We start from the raw sequence: 20,912 nt of genomic DNA, 5'->3' as shown, positions 1-20,912 counted from the left end.
ATGAGACGATAGATGCACTACAGCGGTTAAAAACAATACCTTTATTCTCTAATTAGAAACATTCAATCTAGAATTCAATCTAATTCGATTTTTAAATCGCTTTGATTTTTAAAATCCAATTCGATTCAATCTAATTTGATTTTAATTTAAGGGGTTAAAAATCAATCTAAGCAATTTTTAATCCCTTAAATTAAAATTGAATTAAATTATATTCCAATCTGTCTAGATTGAATATTTCTAATACTAGATCTGAATAATTTTTTACACATTCCATTACACCTAATTTATGAGTCCTGACTTTTAATACTAGTATTGTTCTTCAATTAGCAACATAGTGAAGTGCGTTTCTGAACTCCGTTATTTCAGTCCTTTGTTTTGTCTGCCTCTGCTGCAAAAAGCGACATGAAATGGCTCACAGGGGCATTGGTCAATGGTGACTGGCAGTTGGTTGTTACTTGTACAGTAGCTCTCATCTTTTGGCAGGGCTGAACCGGGGGTCTGAAAAGGAAAATAGGATTTTAGAAAATTTGTTAGGGTAGAGCTGGGACAGTGGCACAATACCTCCAGCATGGGGCTGTTACAGCAGCTTCGTTTGAAATCCTTGCCCCCACTCCCACTTTCCCAAATGAACACATTCTTCAATAAAAAATCAGCATTTCCCCAGTCCCCTTTGGTGGTGGTGGCAGATTTACCCCCATCAGCTACATGTAACTGTTCTCTTGATTGCGAAAGTCTAGTTTCGTCACTGGAGAATGTTCCCCTGAACCCCCCCCCCCCCCCTGTGGTGCGGTGTCATTCAGCACTGAGTGATTTCATTTATGGGGCAAATTATTACCCCCTCCCCAGTCGGTCGCACACCACAGGGTTCATTTAGGTGTCATATTTGGGAACGTTCACAAACACTTGTAACAGGGGGGGCCTAATGCCCAAAGAAAAATTGCCGGGGGGGGGGGCTTTAAAAATTTCACCTTAATTTTTTCTTGTAGAACATTAATTTACACTATTTTCTATAGGGTTGATATTCATTAATCATGGCCAGAAAGGGGCCCTGAAATTAATATTAGGTTCTGAAAGTGGGGCCCTGAAAAATATTTCAGACCCCCGAAGCTGAGAGGGGGGGGGGCATATGATTTTTGGCACATATTCTTGGGGCGCCTTTGAAATAAATCGCTCTAAAAAGGCTTAGGAAAACCGTACGGAAATGCTTAAATATGCCAATTTTCCTGAAGGCCTATACACCTATCCGACTTCGCCATTACTGCGGTGTCCCTGATGTAAAACTGCGGTGTCCTGAGGTCGGGGGTTCCATCCATTATTTATTTTGTGCTATATAGTATTGTACCCGGGAATTGTACACAACAGTGATATTCAATACACAATCATGAGTATTGAATTACGAATTAAATCTCCCGCTCTGGTACATCTGTGTTGCCGTCAATAGAGGGCCAAATACAGTAAACGCTTCTCGGATTGGTGTATAGACCATTTTAAGGTTTGCAAATTGGGATCCCAAAAGTTTGGCATGTGCAAAAGGAGGGGGGGTAAATATTTTTGGCAATTTTTGTCGAGCCATTTGAAATTTTACCCCCGGAGCTCATAATTATTGCACAACCCCTAAATGCAGTTTTAAAAATATGTATAAATACATACTTCATCAGAGGTAAACAAATCAGTGTTTTGTATTTTGAAGGTGGTTATGGGGCTGGCATTTTCTTCGGAAGGGGTCCCAAAAATACAGGGGGTCATAGAATTTTCAGACTAAAAATAGGGGTGGTTATAATTTTGTTAACACCCAAAATAGGGGGTTATAGAATTATTAAGGGCTGGTGACTTCACAATCGAAATATGCGTACAATCTATGCAAAATGTTCGCGCGCAACGCGCGCCTTATTTACACTTACAATAAAAAATTGAACACGCTCCATGCACTTTCTTCACTATAAAGTTTTGGTGCGCGCCGCGCCTTAGTTTGTCTTGAGTCTGTGTAGGTGGAAGGGGGGGTCATAAAATTTTTCGACCCAAGATGGGGGGGTCGTACAAAATATTGCCCGCGACAGGGGAGTCATAAAAAAATTTCTCCGGTCACCGACATATTTGGGACCCCCCCCCCTTTCCGAAGAAAATGCCAGCCCTTATGTGTGGAAATTCTAAAACTAAAATCTAAATTAACAGGTTTGGACGTTTTCTTTTGTAATGAAGACATTTGATATTAATAAACAAACACTCGTTGGGAGACACTCAGTGATAAAGTGCATTTTAGGGTATGAACTCGTGAAAATACTATCTCGACATTGCCGAATTCCACAGTCTGTGTAGTACTGGCGAAGGGAACAGAATCCGAAACCGCGGACAAATACCTCGTAATTGTTACGCTCGTAAGGCCAAAATTTCCATTCTTAACTATTTAAATGGAATAAGAGAGTGTATACCACACATGGACGAGTTGATTTACGAGAAAAATTTACAAAATATTGTTGTATAATGCCGAGATTAAAATTTAGCCTAGCCGAAAGCTTGAGATTCCCATTGAGTTTAATACGAACCTGTCCATTATACCAAAAACATGCCCACATTTCAACTCGATTTTCTACCAAACTGGTAGTAGATCTCCTACAATTTTTTGATATTACATAAATGAAAGTGTTATTTACCTACTATATCGATTTCAGTCGAGATCTACGACTGGAATTCCTGTAATTCGTTGCCAAATATTGGTAATTTCCTCATTTTGCACCACACAAACCAATGGAAAACGTTACTTCCGGGTCGCCGAGAAGGCAGGAAAAGTAGGCGGGGCTTGTGAGAAAAACTTCTAGAATCGTTTGAGCCTGGTTTGAGCCGGGACGGTAGAAACACCGAGTGCATTAAAATATACGAACCCAATGTGGTGGTGTGCCCCCCGTATTTTTTTCTCTCTGGATCCGCGGCTGGTATATAACGCTTTACGTGCACTAAATTCCGATATAGCAGATGAGAATAGTCGTATTGTCACTTGTGATTGTTTGCAAAACAAAACATTGAAAGCCATGAATAGACTATTCATGATACAATGACATTGCACTTCTGCTTCACTTTGAACCGAACTAGATTCTCAATACTGCGTTTACCAGGGTATATCCTACGAAGTGCAAAAGCACATGATATCTGATATAAAACAATTTTTTACGATTATCAAAATAATGGCAACTATGATCATGAAAACCAATTCCCGCAGAACTTGCACAAGAACAAATGATAATGAGACAAATAATTAGGGTGATAACGTAACTGATGCAAGCTTGAACCATCTTTTATACTTTGTTTTCAAAATTACAAACAATTACTTAGGAAATTATCGTAGTAGGCTGATGATATGTTGTTCTTAGCATATGGTACGGGAATAACAACCATCCACCTCCTTCGCTACTTTAGGAGTGATGGTCCACGCCTAGTCTCACATCCATAAAGCAGTACCAAATCCACTGTTGCAAAGTTTCGAAAGTTGAAACAATACAACCTTATACAGCCTTCCCATAAACACAAGCTAATATATTACAAACGTTGGGTCCATTATTTATTTGTTCTTTAATGAACCCTCGAGTAAAAACTTATAATGATCGAAGTGCAATTTAATAATATCATATGAATATTTTGAAGTTCAAAGTAAGGTTAAAGTCTGCACTTTACCATTATCTTATACGTAAATAGCCCTACTGGGACCAATTCCTGCCGCATATCACCTACTTATGCCAAAAGTCTTGAACTTGACATTGGTGTGATGAAAAGACAACCAAATGGTATTAACAACTTTGTTCAGTTGCTAGGCTAGCACTTCAAATAGGCCTAGTCCCGAAAGCTACATCCCTGGTGCAACAAAGTCAGATGATTTCTATGTACGTACATTGGGCATTTGTAAATTCTAATTCTCCGGGCTAATTCTACACTGACCCGAACTTTTGATAGCCTATATCTCACTGTTTGTACAAAGCAACGCTAAATATTTATTTGGCCTACATACTGTATACAGACAAGTATTAGAGGATTTTGGAAAATAATAATAGATATCATGGAGTCGATATCAACGACGATGATGGTAACGCTAAACAGTACCGATGACGGGCTACCACCTCCACCGTATGTCGAGGCGTTGAAACTGGCTAATAAAATCATTCAAAGTTCTATCCTAGCGTTTATAATGGTGGCAATGGGATGTGTGATAAGCATTAAAGATGTCAAAACTACGGTATGTACTTTTTACTTTTTGAGCATGAAAAGTAACTAATATCCATTGCTTTCTTCACGATATTGCTGTCATTTCTGTATACCTAGGGGGCTGTGCAATAAATTATTTGTGCACCCCCGGGTGGCGATTTCTCAAAATGGTCTGCCAAACCTCGCTTGTCCCGTCCCCTTTGGACGAGAATGACAGCCATCCACCTCCTTCTCTAGTTTTAGGTAATGGTCCGCGCTTCACATCAAACAAGCAGTGCCGAATCCACTGTTGCAAAGATTCGAAAGTGGAAACTCTTGGTATTAAAGAGCTGACTTCCGTAATTTCTAGAGTTTGCTGTACACTCTCCATGCTGCTTGCATCCAAGATCCCTTTGAAATCATCAACCTCCTCTAATATTACACCCTCATTAATTGTGATGCTTTTTTTTTCTGTTATTGTAAGACATAAACTTTTTTTTACTTCCTTTCATCTTCTGGCCCACATTTGCAGCTGAAGTCTCAACTTCAGCAAAATCAAAGTCTGGTCCAACTATCCTGCTTCGTCCCTTTTCCAGGTGGAATCTCTGCGCCTCTTCGCATCAATCGATATTCATTCTCAGGCCAAAGTCGAAGATAATCACATCACTGAAGTACCCCTGGTAAGATTTCCATTAATTCTGTCTCGCCATCTGTGATAATACTTTGGCTTTGGTGTTTTGATACATTTTACTAATAACTTCAATGAAGTATCTTCAGCATCTTGCCCCTATGGATGGTGTCAAAGGCTTTCTTGAAGTCAATGAATGTTATTATCACGGGCAGTTTGCGTGCCTTAACCTCAATCTACGTAGCGCAAGAACGTGCCCGACAGTCGTTCTACGAACTCGAAATCCATTCTGATTTGTTTTCAGGTCTTTGTGTACACCCGGTCTAATTCTAAAGAATCATGCTGTTATGTTGTCTACGATGGAACTGATCCCACGATGGAACTGATCCCGCGATAATTGCTTCCTAAACTATGATCTCCCGTTTTGGAAATAGGAACATTAGTTAAAGTATAAACCATTGATAGGTTTCTTCCCTTTGACAAGTGCGTCATTGGAAAACCCTAACACAATGTCTTCTTGCTCGCATCACATCAGCACTTCATCTAGAGATAGTTTTCCTCACCACAGCTCTTTCACTCTACCAAAGATGCTTTAGCTTCTTCGTATATTCCGTCAAATGGCCTCACTTTAATATCTACGACTGGTGTATCTATGTCCCATAGCTTAAAGGCCGTTGGGTAGGCCTTGTAGTCATTTTGGTGACTACTTGGTTCCAGGACGATAATGTAAGACATAGAAGGTCCACGCTGTCAGCTTCTTCAAGCGTAACACCGAAAAAAAATTCTGTATGACTGTTATTATCTCTTTTTTGTCACCATTAATTTCAGGAGGACTTCCATGGAGGCCCTAGAATGGGTTGTACCATTTGCTGGCCCTTTCAGTTTTGGGTGTTTCCCTTCAACTGCATGACCTGTACTGCGTGCCTTTCTACCTGTAAACCTATCACGGTTGACTTGGGATTTGATGCCACTTCTGATTAAATAGGAAGGGCAATAATTCTCGAAAAGGACTCAAATACATTCACCAGAAGGGAAGCTATCCAAATTCGCGAAATCAACCGTCTCGATCACGTATACGATCCACTGCTCAAAACAAAAACATCGTCACTACCAGGAAATGTCAACAAGACGTTTTGCGGGAAAAGCAGTGGATCAAGTCACTTGTGATCAAGCCGTCAGCACAGACAGTGGAATCTCAAGTCCTGAGTATATACTTTTTCATCGGATATGTCAAGCAAAAATGTTTGAATCGCCAAAGTTTTGTATTCGACAAATCACGATTATAATGGCAGTTTGTTAATGAAAATTGCAATCTTCTGGAATGATTTGTTGAAAATGTGCCATTCGTAGGTAAGATGGGCATATGGTAGGGGTGGAGTATGAAGTATTGAAATGGTTATAATTATGACACAATAAAGTTGTTGCCAAAGTTACGGCACATTATACTTGCTACATTGCGACGGTGGTCGTTTGGGTTCTGATCCTATAGATAATGTAAAGGTACTATTGTTAACATCCTGTACCGAATTGGTGACTGGCAGTTGGTTGTTACTTGTACAGTAGCTCTCATCTTTTGGCAGGGCTGAACCGGGGGTCTGAAAAGGAAAATAGGATTTTAGAAAATTTGTTAGGGTAGAGCTGGGACAGTGGCACAATACCTCCAGCATGGGGCTGTTACAGCAGCTTGTTTGAAATCCTTGCCCCCACTCACACTTTCCCAAATGAACACATTCTTCAATAAAAATCAGCATTTCCCCAGTCCCCTTTGGTGGTGGTGGCAGATTTACCCCCATCAGCTACATGTAACTGTTCTCTTGATTGCGAAAGTCTAGTTTCGTCACTGGAGAATGTTACCCTGAACCCCCCTGTGGTGCGGTGTCATTCAGCACTGAGTGATTTCATTTATGGGGCAAATTATTAACCCCCTCCCCAGTCGGTCGCACACCACAGGGTTCATTTAGGTGTCATATTTGGGAACGTTCACAAACACTTGTAACAGGGGGGGCCTAATGCCCAAAGAAAAATTGCCGGGGGGGCTTTAAAAATTTCACCTTGATTTTTTTCTTGTAGAACATTAATTTACACTATTTTCTATAGGGTTGACATTCATTAATCATGGCCAGAAAGGGGGCCCTGAAATTAATATTAGGTCTGAAAGTGGGGCCCTGAAAAAATATTTCAGACCCCCGAAGCTGAGAGGGGGGGCATATGATTTTTGGCACATATTCTTGGGGCGCCTTTGAAATAAATCGCTCTAAAAAGGCTTAGGAAAACCGTACGGAAATGCTTAAATATGCCAATTTTCCTGAAGGCCTATACACCTATCCGACTTCGCCATTACTGCGGTGTCCCCGATGTAAAACTGCGGTGTCCCGAGGTCGGGGGTTCCATCCATTATTTATTTTGTGCTATATAGTATTGTACCCGGGAATTGTACACAACAGTGATATTCAATACACAATCATGAGTATTGAATTACGAATTAAATCTCCCGCTCTGGTACATCTGTGTTGCCGTCAATAGAGGGCCAAATACAGTAAACGCTTCTCGGATTGGTGTATAGACCATTTTAAGGTTTGCAAATTGGGATCCCAAAAGTTTGGCATGTGCAAAAGGAGGGGGGTAAATATTTTTGGCAATTTTTGTCGAGCCATTTGAAATTTTACCCCCCGGAGCTCATAATTATTGCACAACCCCTAAATGCAGTTTTAAAAATATGTATAAATACATACTTCATCAGAGGTAAACAAATCAGTGTTTTGTATTTTGAAGGTGGTTATGGGGCTGGCATTTTCTTCGGAAGGGGGTCCCAAAAATACAGGGGGTCATAGAATTTTCAGACTAAAAATAGGGGTGGTTATAATTTTGTTAACACCCAAAATAGGGGGGTTATAGAATTATTAAGGGCTGGTGACTTCACAATCGAAATATGCGTACAATCTATGCAAAATGTTCGCGCGCAACGCGCGCCTTATTTACACTTACAATAAAAAATTGAACACGCTCCATGCACTTTCTTCACTATAAAGTTTTGGTGCGCGCCGCGCCTTAGTTTGTCTTGAGTCTGTGTAGGTGGAAGGGGGGGGTCATAAAATTTTTCGACCCAATTTAGGGGTCGTAAAATTTTTTGCCCACGATAGGGGGAGTCATACATTTCTCCGGTCACCGACATATTTGGGACCCCCCCCCCCTTTCCGAAGAAAATGCCAGCCCCTTATGTGTGGAAATTCTAAAACTAAAATCTAAATTAACAGGTTTGGACGTTTTTCTTTTGTAATGAAGACATTTGATATTAATAAACAAACACTCGTTGGGAGACACTCAGTGATAAAGTGCATTTTAGGGTATGAACTCGTGAAAATACTATCTCGACATTGCCGAATTCCACAGTCTGTGTAGTACTGGCGAAGGAACAGAATCCGAAACCGCGGACAAATACCTCGTAATTGTTACGCTCGTAAGGCCAAAATTTCCATTCTTAACTATTTAAATGGAATAAGAGAGTGTATACCACACATGGACGAGTTGATTTACGAGAAAAATTTACAAAATATTGTTGTATAATGCCGAGATTAAAATTTAGCCTAGCCGAAAGCTTGAGATTCCCATTGAGTTTAATACCAACCTGTCCATTATACCAAAAACATGCCCACATTTCAACTCGATTTTCTACCAAACTGGTAGTAGATCTCCTACAATTTTTTGATATTACATAAATGAAAGTGTTATTTACCTACTATATCGATTTCAGTCGAGATCTACGACTGGAATTCCTGTAATTCGTTGCCAAATATTGGTAATTTCTCATTTTGCACCACACAAACCAATGGAAAACGTTACTTCCGGGTCGCCGAGAAGGCAGGAAAAGTAGGCGGGGCTTGTGAGAAAAACTTCTAGAATCGTTTGAGCCTGGTTTGAGCCGGGACGGTAGAAACACCGAGTGCATTAAAATATACGAACCCAATGTGGTGGTGTGCCCCCCGTATTTTTTTCTCTCTGGATCCGCGGCTGGTATATAACGCTTTACGTGCACTAAATTCCGATATAGCAGATGAGAATAGTCGTATTGTCACTTGTGATTGTTTGCAAAACAAAACATTGAAAGCCATGAATAGACTATTCATGATACAATGACATTGCACTTCTGCTTCACTTTGAACCGAACTAGATTCTCAATACTGCGTTTACCAGGGTATATCCTACGAAGTGCAAAAGCACATGATATCTGATATAAAAACAATTTTTTTACGATTATCAAAATAATGGCAACTATGATCATGAAAACCAATTCCCGCAGAACTTGCACAAGAACAAATGATAATGAGACAAATAATTAGGGTGATAACGTAACTGATGCATGCTTGAACCATCTTTTATACTTTGTTTTCAAAATTACAAACAATTACTTAGGAAATTATCGTAGTAGGCTGATGATATGTTGTTCTTAGCATATGGTACGGGAATAACAACCATCCACCTCCTTCGCTACTTTAGGAGTGATGGTCCACGCCTAGCCTCACATCCATAAAGCAGTACCAAATCCACTGTTGCAAAGTTTCGAAAGTTGAAACAATACAACCTTATACAGCCTTCCCATAAACACAAGCTAATATATTACAAACGTTGGGTCCATTATTTATTTGTTCTTTAATGAACCCTCGAGTAAAAACTTATAATGATCGAAGTGCAATTTAATAATATCATATGAATATTTTGAAGTTCAAAGTAAAGGTTAAAGTCTGCACTTTACCATTATCTTATACGTAAATAGCCCTACTGGGACCAATTCCTGCCGCATATCACCTACTTATGCCAAAAGTCTTGAACTTGACATTGGTGTGATGAAAAGACAACCAAATGGTATTAACAACTTTGTTCAGTTGCTAGGCTAGCACTTCAAATAGGCCTAGTCCCGAAAGCTACATCCCTGGTGCAACAAAGTCAGATGATTTCTATGTACGTACATTGGGCATTTGTAAATTCTAATTCTCCGGGCTAATTCTACACTGACCCGAACTTTTGATAGCCTATATCTCACTGTTTGTACAAAGCAACGCTAAATATTTATTTGGCCTACATACTGTATACAGACAAGTATTAGAGGATTTTGGAAAATAATAATAGATATCATGGAGTCGATATCAACGACGATGATGGTAACGCTAAACAGTACCGATGACGGGCTACCACCTCCACCGTATGTCGAGGCGTTGAAACTGGCTAATAAAATCATTCAAAGTTCTATCCTAGCGTTTATAATGGTGGCAATGGGATGTGTGATAAGCATTAAAGATGTCAAAACTACGGTATGTACTTTTTACTTTTTGAGCATGAAAAGTAACTAATATCCATTGCTTTCTTCACGATATTGCTGTCATTTCTGTATACCTAGGGGGCTGTGCAATAAATTATTTGTGCACCCCCGGGTGGCGATTTCTCAAAATGGTCTGCCAAACCTCGCTTGTCCCGTCCCCTTTGGACGAGAATGACAGCCATCCACCTCCTTCTCTAGTTTTAGGTAATGGTCCGCGCTTCACATCAAACAAGCAGTGCCGAATCCACTGTTGCAAAGATTCGAAAGTGGAAACTCTTGGTATTAAAGAGCTGACTTCCGTAATTTCTAGAGTTTGCTGTACACTCTCCATGCTGCTTGCATCCAAGATCCCTTTGAAATCATCAACCTCCTCTAATATTACACCCTCATTAATTGTGATGCTTTTTTTTCTGTTATTGTAAGACATAAACTTTTTTTTTACTTCTGTTCATCTTCTGGCCCACATTTGCAGCTGAAGTCTCAACTTCAGCAAAATCAAAGTCTGGTCCAACTATCCTGCTTCGTCCCTTTTCCAGGTGGAATCTCTGCGCCTCTTCGCATCAATCGATATTCATTCTCAGGCCAAAGTCGAAGATAATCACATCACTGAAGTACCCCTGGTAAGATTTCCATTAATTCTGTCTCGCCATCTGTGATAATACTTTGGCTTTGGTGTTTTGATACATTTTACTAATAACTTCAATGAAGTATCTTCAGCATCTTGCCCCTATGGATGGTGTCAAAGGCTTTCTTGAAGTCAATGAATGTTATTATCACGGGCAGTTTGCGTGCCTTAACCTCAATCTACGTAGCGCAAGAACGTGCCCGACAGTCGTTCTACGAACTCGAAATCCATTCTGATTTGTTTTCAGGTCTTTGTGTACACCCGGTCTAATTCTAAAGAATCATGCTGTTATGTTGTCTACGATGGAACTGATCCCACGATGGAACTGATCCCGCGATAATTGCTTCCTAAACTATGATCTCCCGTTTTGGAAATAGGAACATTAGTTAAAGTATAAACCATTGATAGGTTTCTTCCCTTTGACAAGTGCGTCATTGGAAAACCCTAACACAATGTCTTCTTGCTCGCATCACATCAGCACTTCATCTAGAGATAGTTTTCCTCACCACAGCTCTTTCACTCTACCAAAGATGCTTTAGCTTCTTCGTATATTCCGTCAAATGGCCTCACTTTAATATCTACGACTGGTGTATCTATGTCCCATAGCTTAAAGGCCGTTGGGTAGGCCTTTGTAGTCATTTTGGTGACTACTTGGTTCCAGGACGATAATGTAAGACATAGAAGGTCCACGCTGTCAGCTTCTTCAAGCGTAACACAAAAAAAAAATTCTGTATGACTGTTATTATCTCTTTTTTGTCACCATTAATTTCAGGAGGACTTCCATGGAGGCCCTAGAATGGGTTGTACCATTTGCTGGCCCTTTCAGTTTTGGGTGTTTCCCTTCAACTGCATGACCTGTACTGCGTGCCTTTCTACCTGTAAACCTATCACGGTTGACTTGGGATTTGATGCCACTTCTGATTAAATAGGAAGGGCAATAATTCTCGAAAAGGACTCAAATACATTCACCAGAAGGGAAGCTATCCAAATTCGCGAAATCAACCGTCTCGATCACGTATACGATCCACTGCTCAAAACAAAAACATCGTCACTACCAGGAAATGTCAACAAGACGTTTTGCGGGAAAAGCAGTGGATCAAGTCACTTGTGATCAAGCCGTCAGCACAGACAGTGGAATCTCAAGTCCTGAGTATATACTTTTCATCGGATATGTCAAGCAAAAATGTTTGAATCGCCAAAGTTTTGTATTCGACAAATCACGATTATAATGGCAGTTTGTTAATGAAAATTGCAATCTTCTGGAATGATTTGTTGAAAATGTGCCATTCGTAGGTAAGATGGGCATATGGTAGGGGTGGAGTATGAAGTATTGAAATGGTTATAATTATGACACAATAAAGTTGTTGCCAAAGTTACGGCACATTATACTTGCTACATTGCGACGGTGGTCGTTTGGGTTCTGATCCTATAGATAATGTAAAGGTACTATTGTTAACATCCTGTACCGAATTATCTTTAAATTAAATTTTCGGATCTATTTTAATCTATTCGTATTAATTATGTACTATGTTTTGCTCATTTCCAGCGTTGTAATGACAACAGCATCAGTGATCTGCGCCTTTGGAATGATGCCTTTAAATCTCTTCATCTACAGTCGTTCGTGGACCGATGAAGACTCTGTGATCCCATATACTCAAATCGTCATTACTTTGCTCAGTATTCTTGTACCAGTGATATTTGGAATGATTATACGTTATAAACTCAAGAAATTGGCTCCTTATATTGTGAAGGTAACTATGGCTATTCTCCTGATGTACTCTTTGTTAAATAAGTTTTGACTATAATCATGTCGCTTTCTTTAAATCGCTAAAGCTTCTACATGTAAGATGGAAAGCATTACTCGAAATCATTATAGATTTGATCATCTTACTATATTTTTCGAACTATAGGAATGTTTAAAAACAAATGTGTATGTCACAACTCACAAGACCATAATGACACGAAAGTACAACCAGAGAGTTGATATTCTTGAGAGGGCACTCTATTCACGTGGTTTCTTTTCCAACGCTAAAAGATCACGAATTTTGGTGGTTTGCAAATGAAAAGTGTCCGCACTATCGATTGATTACGTAACTGTTATGAATAATTTATTAGGTTTTTCAATGCAATCGCCTCGACCCACTAATACATATTATCTGTATTATCAAAGTACTTGGAATAACAATCCGGTGAGTTCACTGAACTACGCCCTAATACTGATGGAGTTTTAATGGCGTTTAATGGCGCTAATCCTCTCCATACACAGATGAACAAATACAATAGATGAAGGTCAACACGTATGACCTCCTATGTGACATGTTATATGAGAAGAAAAAAAACCTGAATATCATAAAGATCAGTATTCGTTTGTGCATATGCCACTGCACATTTACGTTGCTAAATATTACTCATTATATATAATGACAAATATTGGTATTATGACAATACGGTATATACATTGTATATAAAACGACTAATAGATCCTACTATCATGGCGTCAGGTCAATGTTCATCATACCCCGTATGTTTCTTAAAATTCATTCATATTTGAGACAAATTGCTGTGCCAATTTTATTGGTGCACAGTAGATGCGTGTTTTTTAATTTTCATTTCCTTTTAATGAAAGAATTAAGGTTTTCCACTGCACGGGGCCACAAGGGTGATACTAATTTTAATGCTATATTTTCAAAACGAATACGTGCTCCCGGTTGGCTCTATAGCGATTTCACAGAAAAGGTATTTCTAGTGCAATGCAGCGTCGGACTCTAGCTGAGAGCGTAGCCTAAGTCATTCCGGACTCCAAAAAGGGCTCTCCATACACAAATGAACAAACACAAGGAGGGTAGTCTCCTCCGTGACCAGCTTGATTTCGATGGAGCGGAACCAAATTGGCTGCGGAGGAGACGGGTCATTTTTCCATGCAAATTTTTCAGTGTCAGCCGCCTGGTACAACAAATGGGGAACTATTTTCATTATGGGTAAATCCCCAGATATAGGGATCCTCAAGAAAAGGAATCCTAACGAAACTGAAAAAAAGGATTTTCCTACTTCATTGATGATGGCATGTTCTTTCATTCACAGAATATGAAATGAAAAACTGTGACCAAATTAGATAACAAAGGTTTCCAACACTAACGAAGAAAATTTCTTCGAAACAATGGCCTTTCTCTTAAATTAGATTTCATTGTACAAGTTTATAGGAGTATTTCGTGATCCTAGCATCCTCTTTTTATGACAATTTTCAGATATTTACGAAAAAAGCTTATTCCCAAAATGTCAGTTGATTCCGAATTTTGCGAGTTATGCATGATTATGTGTATTACATTGCTCTATAGGCCACTGATGTACTTTCGTTCTGGTGAACCAGAACGAAATACACATTTGATGATATTTTTGCTAAAGGAATTAGGGTCTAATCTGCATGAATTCTTTTGTACATAAACATTATGTAACCAATGATTTCCAGTGGTATAAAAATCTCAACTTTTTTGTGAAAAAAGTGGATCACGAAATGCCCCTTTAAGCAATAATAAGTTAAGAATGCTGATAATACTAAGTTGTGTATTTTGTTTGTTCTTTAGCTTGGCAGTGTGTTGGGAATCCTTGGCATATCCGTCGGTGTTATACTCAACGGCTTCATCAATCCACGAATTTTTACATCTGGTTGGAAAGTATGGTTTGCTTCCATCATGCTACCCTACTTCGGATTTACTTTTGGCTATGTCCTGGCTCGTATTCTCAAACAATCGCATACAAAATGTCGCACCATCGCTTTCGAGACTGGCAGTCAGAATGTCGCCCTTTCCCTGACATTGATATCTTTTTCTGACAGTCCACAGTTTGGAGATCTGATGATATTTCCATCTTTATTTGGTATTTTCATATTTGTTGATGCTGTTATTGTTGTGTTGTTGTATAGGATAGTCACGCATTTCAAAACTGAGCCTTCGTTTACAAAAATTACTGTTGAACACCATGAAAACGACAGATCACTTGAAGGAAAGGAATTAGAAACTGTTGACAATTGATCAATCCAGTAAACGCGGATTTGTTTGTTCTTTAGCTTGGCAGTGTGTTGGGAATCCTTGGCATATCAGTCGGTGTCATACTCAACGGCTTCATCAATCCAAGAATGTTTACATCTGGTTGGAAAGTAATGAGTAATGAGTATGTTTCCTTCGGCGCACCTGTCGTATTCTGGCGACAGTTTGCACTGTCCAAGAAATGTGTCCTGTTATGTTGGGAACACAAAAACACATTCCACAGTAGACTTTTTGGTCCGATTTCTCGAAGCTTGGCTAGTGGTCATGCTTCCAGCTTCCAAAGCCAGCAGGCTATAGCCCTACCAATGTGGATCCATATTGATTTATCTTTCTAGGTGATCTATGATGTGGAATTATAAGCACTGGTATATAGGACTAATTGGGCTTATAAGCCTTATGGCTTAGCAAGCATGACCATTAGCCACGCTTCCAGCTGCTACAGGAAGCAGACTTGTTTCTTTGTTGGTCTCAGCACTGTGTCAAGTCCAAGCGTTAAGAAGCCTGATTTGTGGTGCCTCGTTGACTCCTGAGGGTCAGGAGGTTGTCCCAGACAGGGTCAGGGTTCCATTTGTCACAGTTCAGGGAACCAAGGGGGCATCATAACATCTTATTTAACATCATCTACACCTCTGATGTCATCGGATCGGAGGCATCCCAACAACACTAACAACATATCTTCAGAGCAATGTCATCCGCTGACGATACCGGTTGAGCTGGTGAAATTGGTCTGGTGAGTGTACTTATAAGTAGCGTACAAGTTTAATTTTGCTTCCTATTTACATTTACCACTACATATATCTATGCATCATGATATCATCCATATTTGTATAGTAAAATTCAAATCAACAATTAAATTGATTTTTTAATAAAACTTTATTAATCATAATAAATAACAAGTAAAAGTATGTGAGTTATGAAATATATAACTCAATTTACAAGGAACAATTTTTTTTTTTTTTTTTGATATTATTTGTCTGACTGATATTATTTAATCTGTTACATGAACACATCTGACAAACACAATGTGCTTATGTGAGTGCTATAAACAAATACTATTATGACATTCATGTGGTACAGAATTGACCGTTTCGGTACATTCCCACCCAAAAAAATATCCTTTGCAAATGAAGAGTTCAAGTGAACAAACGCAATATACACTATGCCTGCCGCGTATTATTTTATTAAAATTATAATTGATACTAGCATTATTATATTTTTGGTGTACATTCTCAGTACATATTTCTATTATAAAATTAAAATATCAAATTGTTTTGATGTTTTTTTTCAAACCTAACATAATGTCATATTCAGACATTAAGTCCCCCATTAGGCCATCAAAATAGCTAGAGGTTGGGGGTTTTTTTCCCGCTTTACCTTGTTGTTTCAGCTTAAAATGGACAGAAACCTTTCCTGATAGTTATTACTACTATTGCATACCTGCCAACCCTAAACCTCACAAATAGGGACAAATGGGAGAAAAAATCTGAAAATAGGGACATCCCTGAATTTCCTATAACTTACTGTATTTTGCAAAAATAGGGACACATGGTAAAATCGCTCTCTTTTATGCTATTTGTTTCTGTAAAAATAGGGACAGTCGCTATTAAATAGGGCAGTGCATTTGACACTATCGATCACGCTGTGTTACTTGCCAGATTACAACATCATCTTGGAATAAAGGCTACCATCTTGGACTGGTTTTCATCATATCTTTCGGATCGGAATCAATGTGTGCATATAAACGGGAAGTTCTCTGCTCCACAACATCTGCAGTATGGAGTGAGACAGGGGTCTGTGCTTGGGGCCTTGTTGTTTTCGAAATACATCCTTCCTCTTGGTGACATTATTCGTAGACACGGGATGAAACTTCACATCTACGCTGATGATACCCAAGTTTATGTGTCTGTTTGCCCCACATCTTCAAGTGGTGTGAATCTTGCTGTGTCCAAACTTGAGCAGTGTGTGAATGACATAAATATATGGATGTCTGAGAATTATCTCAAGTTGAACGCTGATAAAACCGAGGTCATTATGCTTGGTTACAGATCCCAACTGGCCAAGATCCATCTTCCGAATGTTAACATTGCAGGTGTTGATATAGCTGTCAAATCTGACCCAGTGAAGAACCTTGGAGTTATGTTTGACCCGGGTTTGACAATGGCTGCTCAAGTTGCAAGTATTACTAAGTCCGCCAATTTCCAACTTGTTAATATTGGTAGGGCGAGGAAAATGTTAACCACAGACTCCGCCAAATTAGCTGTTCACACCTTAGTCACATCTAGACTCGATTACTGCAACAGTTTGTTAGCAGGTATCAACAACAATCTCCTCAAAAGACTCCAGAACATTCAACGCACTGCAGCTAGGTTGATCACCAGAAAGCGAAAATACGACCCCATCTCTGACGATCTCATCAACTTGCATTGGTTGCCTGTTAAGCAAAGAATTGACTTTAAGATCATGGTTCTTACATACAAATCTCTCCACCAACAGGCTCCTGAATATCTTTCAAGCATGCTCCAGATACAGACTGACCGCAGGCCGTTACGTTCCTCCTCTGCACCACTATTATTCGAACCCAGAACTCACCACCGAACATTTGCAGACCGTGCTTTTACATGCTACGCACCTCGTCAATGGAACCGGCTACCGAAACATATCAGAAATGCAAACTCTCTTCTCATTTTCAAAAGACTCTTGAAATGCCATTTGTTTAATGTTGCCTATGGACTGTAATTTTATTTGGTTAAGTGTTTATCAGCGCCTTAGTACAATTGTTTGGTTTTAGGCGCTATATAAATTTCAGTTGTATTGTATTGTATTGTATTGTAATAGGGACAGTTGGCAGGTATGCTATTGTATTTCAGCATTTTGAGTAAAGAATAAAATTAAGATTTGATGGAAATCGTACATTATGGCTTTGTGATAAATAACATATTTTAAAGTCCCATTCAGTGCAGTGATCCCAGCGCAAAGTGTAAAAAATTAAAATTGTTAATAAATTGCTTAAAAGTGAAGGAAAGGTCATTCAAATTGTCATTTGGTATTTTTTAAATGAAAAATGAAGAAAATAGCTGTATTGATGAAGTTGAAGCCCCATTCAAATGTAAGTAGTTAATTTATATACTGTCAGTGTATAAATTACAGATTCATGTAAATGCCTAATTTTGTCTTACATACACAGCTTTCTGCTGAACTATTAGCAAGCTATATTAGCACATCTATGACAATGACAAAGGTACCAAAATCTGAATTTTGATGATTTTTACGATCGTCTGGATGAGCAAATCACTGAATGGGCCTTTAACCTACCAATGACAAGTGTACATGTGTATCTCATTAATTAAAATAACAATATTGACAACACAATTACACAAGGCAGCCTTTGCATATTCCATTGTGCATCTGATCTCTTCTAATTACTTCATCAGCACCATTGTACACACTCAACGTTCTTTTATCAGGCAGGCCACCTCCACCTTCTGGGCAAAAAATCTACCAAAATTGCCCATCTTTTGGCAAGTTTAACATGGCTATAGTCTCAGAAATGCATTAAGAAAGTGCTGAACTTCGTAATTATTCACCCAAACTATATGAAACTCTTAGGATGGAAAGTAGTTAAGGAATCTAAATAAAAACACACAATTTGGTATAAGGGATGAAATCAAAACTTGACCGGCGGTTGGCTGCCAATTCCGTCCGGTTTCTATTGTTCTAAACAATGGAAACTGGACAGAACCGGATGGAACCTGCGGTCAACTGCTGGTCGAGTTTTGATTTTATCCCTAAAAAAATACAGCATTTTAACTACTAAATTTCTGAGAGTTTACAGCTCCCTAACATAAAAATTTACCTTGATTATGGGCCACCATTTGCAATTACATGTTCATTTGCAAATACATGTTCATCTGCATAGTCAAATCCTGGGGATACTGAGCTGGGTCATATTCCACATCAGGATCGCAACATAGCTATCTATCATTGGTCATTTGTGTATATCCTGTTAGCCTGGTTTAGTGGTCCTAGGACAGGAGGCCATTGCGGAGAGACCTATCTGCCCAGTTCTGGGCAAACTGTACCACATGGTACTGGGGCTTGTTTTGTGCCCTGTCCTGGCGCTGCTCATAGCACCAATTGTCCCAGTGAACTCTTTTTGATAGGTCAGCTAAAAGACTTTACACTCCATCTCAAAAATGGCTAGGTAGCACATATACTATAGTACCTATACTGGGCAGCAAAAATGATACACACTGGGAAATATCTCATCTTTTCCCCCAGCCCCAATGCCCCCTGACAACTGCCCCCTGATACCCCGCGGTTGTGCTAGAAATGGACTGTATCATTTTTCACCCTGATGTGGCAGTGCGTATTACATTGGGCGCAGCGTCGACTAGCGTTTGCTCAAAGTACTGGTGTACAAATGCACATGCTTAAAGGTGCTGCATAGTGTGATGTACCCTGAGTAATTTAATTTGACAATTTAACATTTAAAGCTATTTCATGAAAGATGGGACCCCTCTCAAATATAAATCATACAAGAGTCTGTGTGTTATGACATTTGAAGAGCTTATTTCCAAACCGTGTTAAGTCCACAAATCCATGTTTCTGATTTACCTGTGCAATATCGCAATGGGGGGTATTATAATTTCAGTTGGATGCACCATTATAAAGCAAACTGTGGATGGATGCACAGTAACAATACTGTGTGAGGCTTTGTTTCCCAAAAGAGAACAATAGTCTGCATATTGTTATGCAGCATTGTTATAGTAAATAATGGCTTGTTGATGGTACAACTCATTGTTGCTAATGTCAAACTTGTCAAAGTAATTGTGGTTGTATCACACATGTAAAAGAGACACATGTGGTTGTGGACTTAACACGGTTTGGAAATAAGCTCTTCATTTTTAGGCAAAATAATAATTGGTTGCAATAAAAATTTTACTATAATTTATTTCATATTGATTTGGATCAGGCCCTCTCAACTGGTGGCCCCGCTGGTGGCATGCACGTCACATGTGGCACTTGGAGTAAGTCAAAGTGGTGCACAAAGTGGCACACGCTAATTTTAATAATTTTTTTCACATACATCTTGAACAAAACAGGGGTGAAAATACCAAATATGGGCCTTAAAAAAACCCTTAAAATCCAGGAGCTTCCAGGGGTGCTGTCCCCTGGACCCCCAATAAAGCTTCACCACTGCACCTTACTCGTTATGCGCATGAGCTACCTTGAACATGTTGGCACTTCATGATCACTAAAATTTTCCTGTTGGCACTTCAAATAAACTAGTTGAGAAGGCCTGATTTGGATTATTAACAGCGAAAGGCTCACTTAGTAGACATTGTGCAGTAGCTCTCAACAGGGTGAACACTTCGAGATTTCCGTTTTTACCTGTTCACTATTCAGAAAAAGGTTCTTATTGTTGTCACACAAAGTGAATCAAAATGGCTACCCCTATTTTTGCATACCTCATGAGAAGACTTCACTCACATGACATTAGTGTTTGAGTAACTTGGATGGTAGAAGGTTCTGGGTCTGATTTGTCACACAATAAGTCAATCAATAGCTTTGTGTTTCAAATAATATTTCCCAAGCAATTTCCCCAGTTACACCCAAAATCACCAACATACACACAATTTTATTAGCATTTCGTACAATTTTCAAGATGGCAGTACACGAACCAAGAATTATTTGGACTATTCCAGTGGAAATCCATACACCCCTTTATGGAAGACATGACCTTAATCTCCCACACAGGGGGTGTAGATTTTAAATAAGAGTCATCCATTCAGGTAACCCCATTTGAAATTCACACTCCCTGTGTGGAAGATAAAGGTCATGTCTTCCATAGGTGTATGGATTTCAAATGGGATAGCCCATTTTGTCCACATACCGTATTGTTTGTAATAAACGCCCCGGGGGCGTTGCATTTTTCCAAAAGGGGGGCGTTTATTGGAAGTGAATTGTCAGTGAAAAAAGCTTACAAATCGTGTTCAATTTCCCGATGGTGCTCCTATTAAAAGGAGGGATTCACACTATACATGATGGCGGCGCCCACGGAAAATGATATTTTCGTGGGGAATACAACAAAATTACACCTGTAAGTGCATGGAATTAGTGAAATTCTACCAT

At 39.2% G+C, this 20,912-nt stretch overlaps 2 protein-coding genes across 2 annotated transcripts; both read left to right on the top strand.

Moving 5' to 3' along the window:
- Positions 1-11,798: 11,798 nt before the first annotated feature.
- LOC140170819 (ileal sodium/bile acid cotransporter-like) lies at positions 11,799-14,831 on the top strand. Its single transcript, XM_072194037.1, has 3 exons — positions 11,799-11,887; positions 12,284-12,488; positions 14,319-14,831. The coding sequence occupies exons 1-3, from the start codon at positions 11,799-11,801 to the stop codon at positions 14,763-14,765; spliced, it is 741 nt and encodes a 246-aa protein (XP_072050138.1). The 3' UTR covers positions 14,766-14,831.
- A 1,809-nt stretch (positions 14,832-16,640) lies between these two features.
- On the top strand, positions 16,641-17,516 carry LOC140170818 (uncharacterized). The gene has a single exon (XM_072194036.1). The coding sequence runs from the start codon at positions 16,641-16,643 to the stop codon at positions 17,514-17,516; it is 876 nt and encodes a 291-aa protein (XP_072050137.1).
- The last annotated feature ends 3,396 nt before the right edge of the window (positions 17,517-20,912 follow it).

The sequence above is a fragment of the Amphiura filiformis genome, chromosome 15 (genome assembly GCF_039555335.1).
Source record: "Amphiura filiformis chromosome 15, Afil_fr2py, whole genome shotgun sequence".
NCBI lineage: Eukaryota > Metazoa > Echinodermata > Ophiuroidea > Amphilepidida > Amphiuridae > Amphiura > Amphiura filiformis.
Note: the sequence above shows the minus strand (reverse complement) of the source record. Positions and strands in the feature narration are given on the sequence as shown.

Excerpts from the sequence above, each read along its gene's own strand:
- LOC140170819 (XM_072194037.1), top strand. The coding sequence starts at position 11,799 with ATGTCAACAAGACGTTTTGCGGGAAAAGCAGTGGATCAAGTCACTTGT. Across the intron at positions 11,888-12,283 it reads AGTGGAATCTCAAGTCCTGA|CGTTGTAATGACAACAGCAT; the intron begins GTATATACTTTT and ends GCTCATTTCCAG. Across the intron at positions 12,489-14,318 it reads TGGCTCCTTATATTGTGAAG|CTTGGCAGTGTGTTGGGAAT; the intron begins GTAACTATGGCT and ends TTTGTTCTTTAG.
- LOC140170818 (XM_072194036.1), top strand. The coding sequence starts at position 16,641 with ATGAAACTTCACATCTACGCTGATGATACCCAAGTTTATGTGTCTGTT.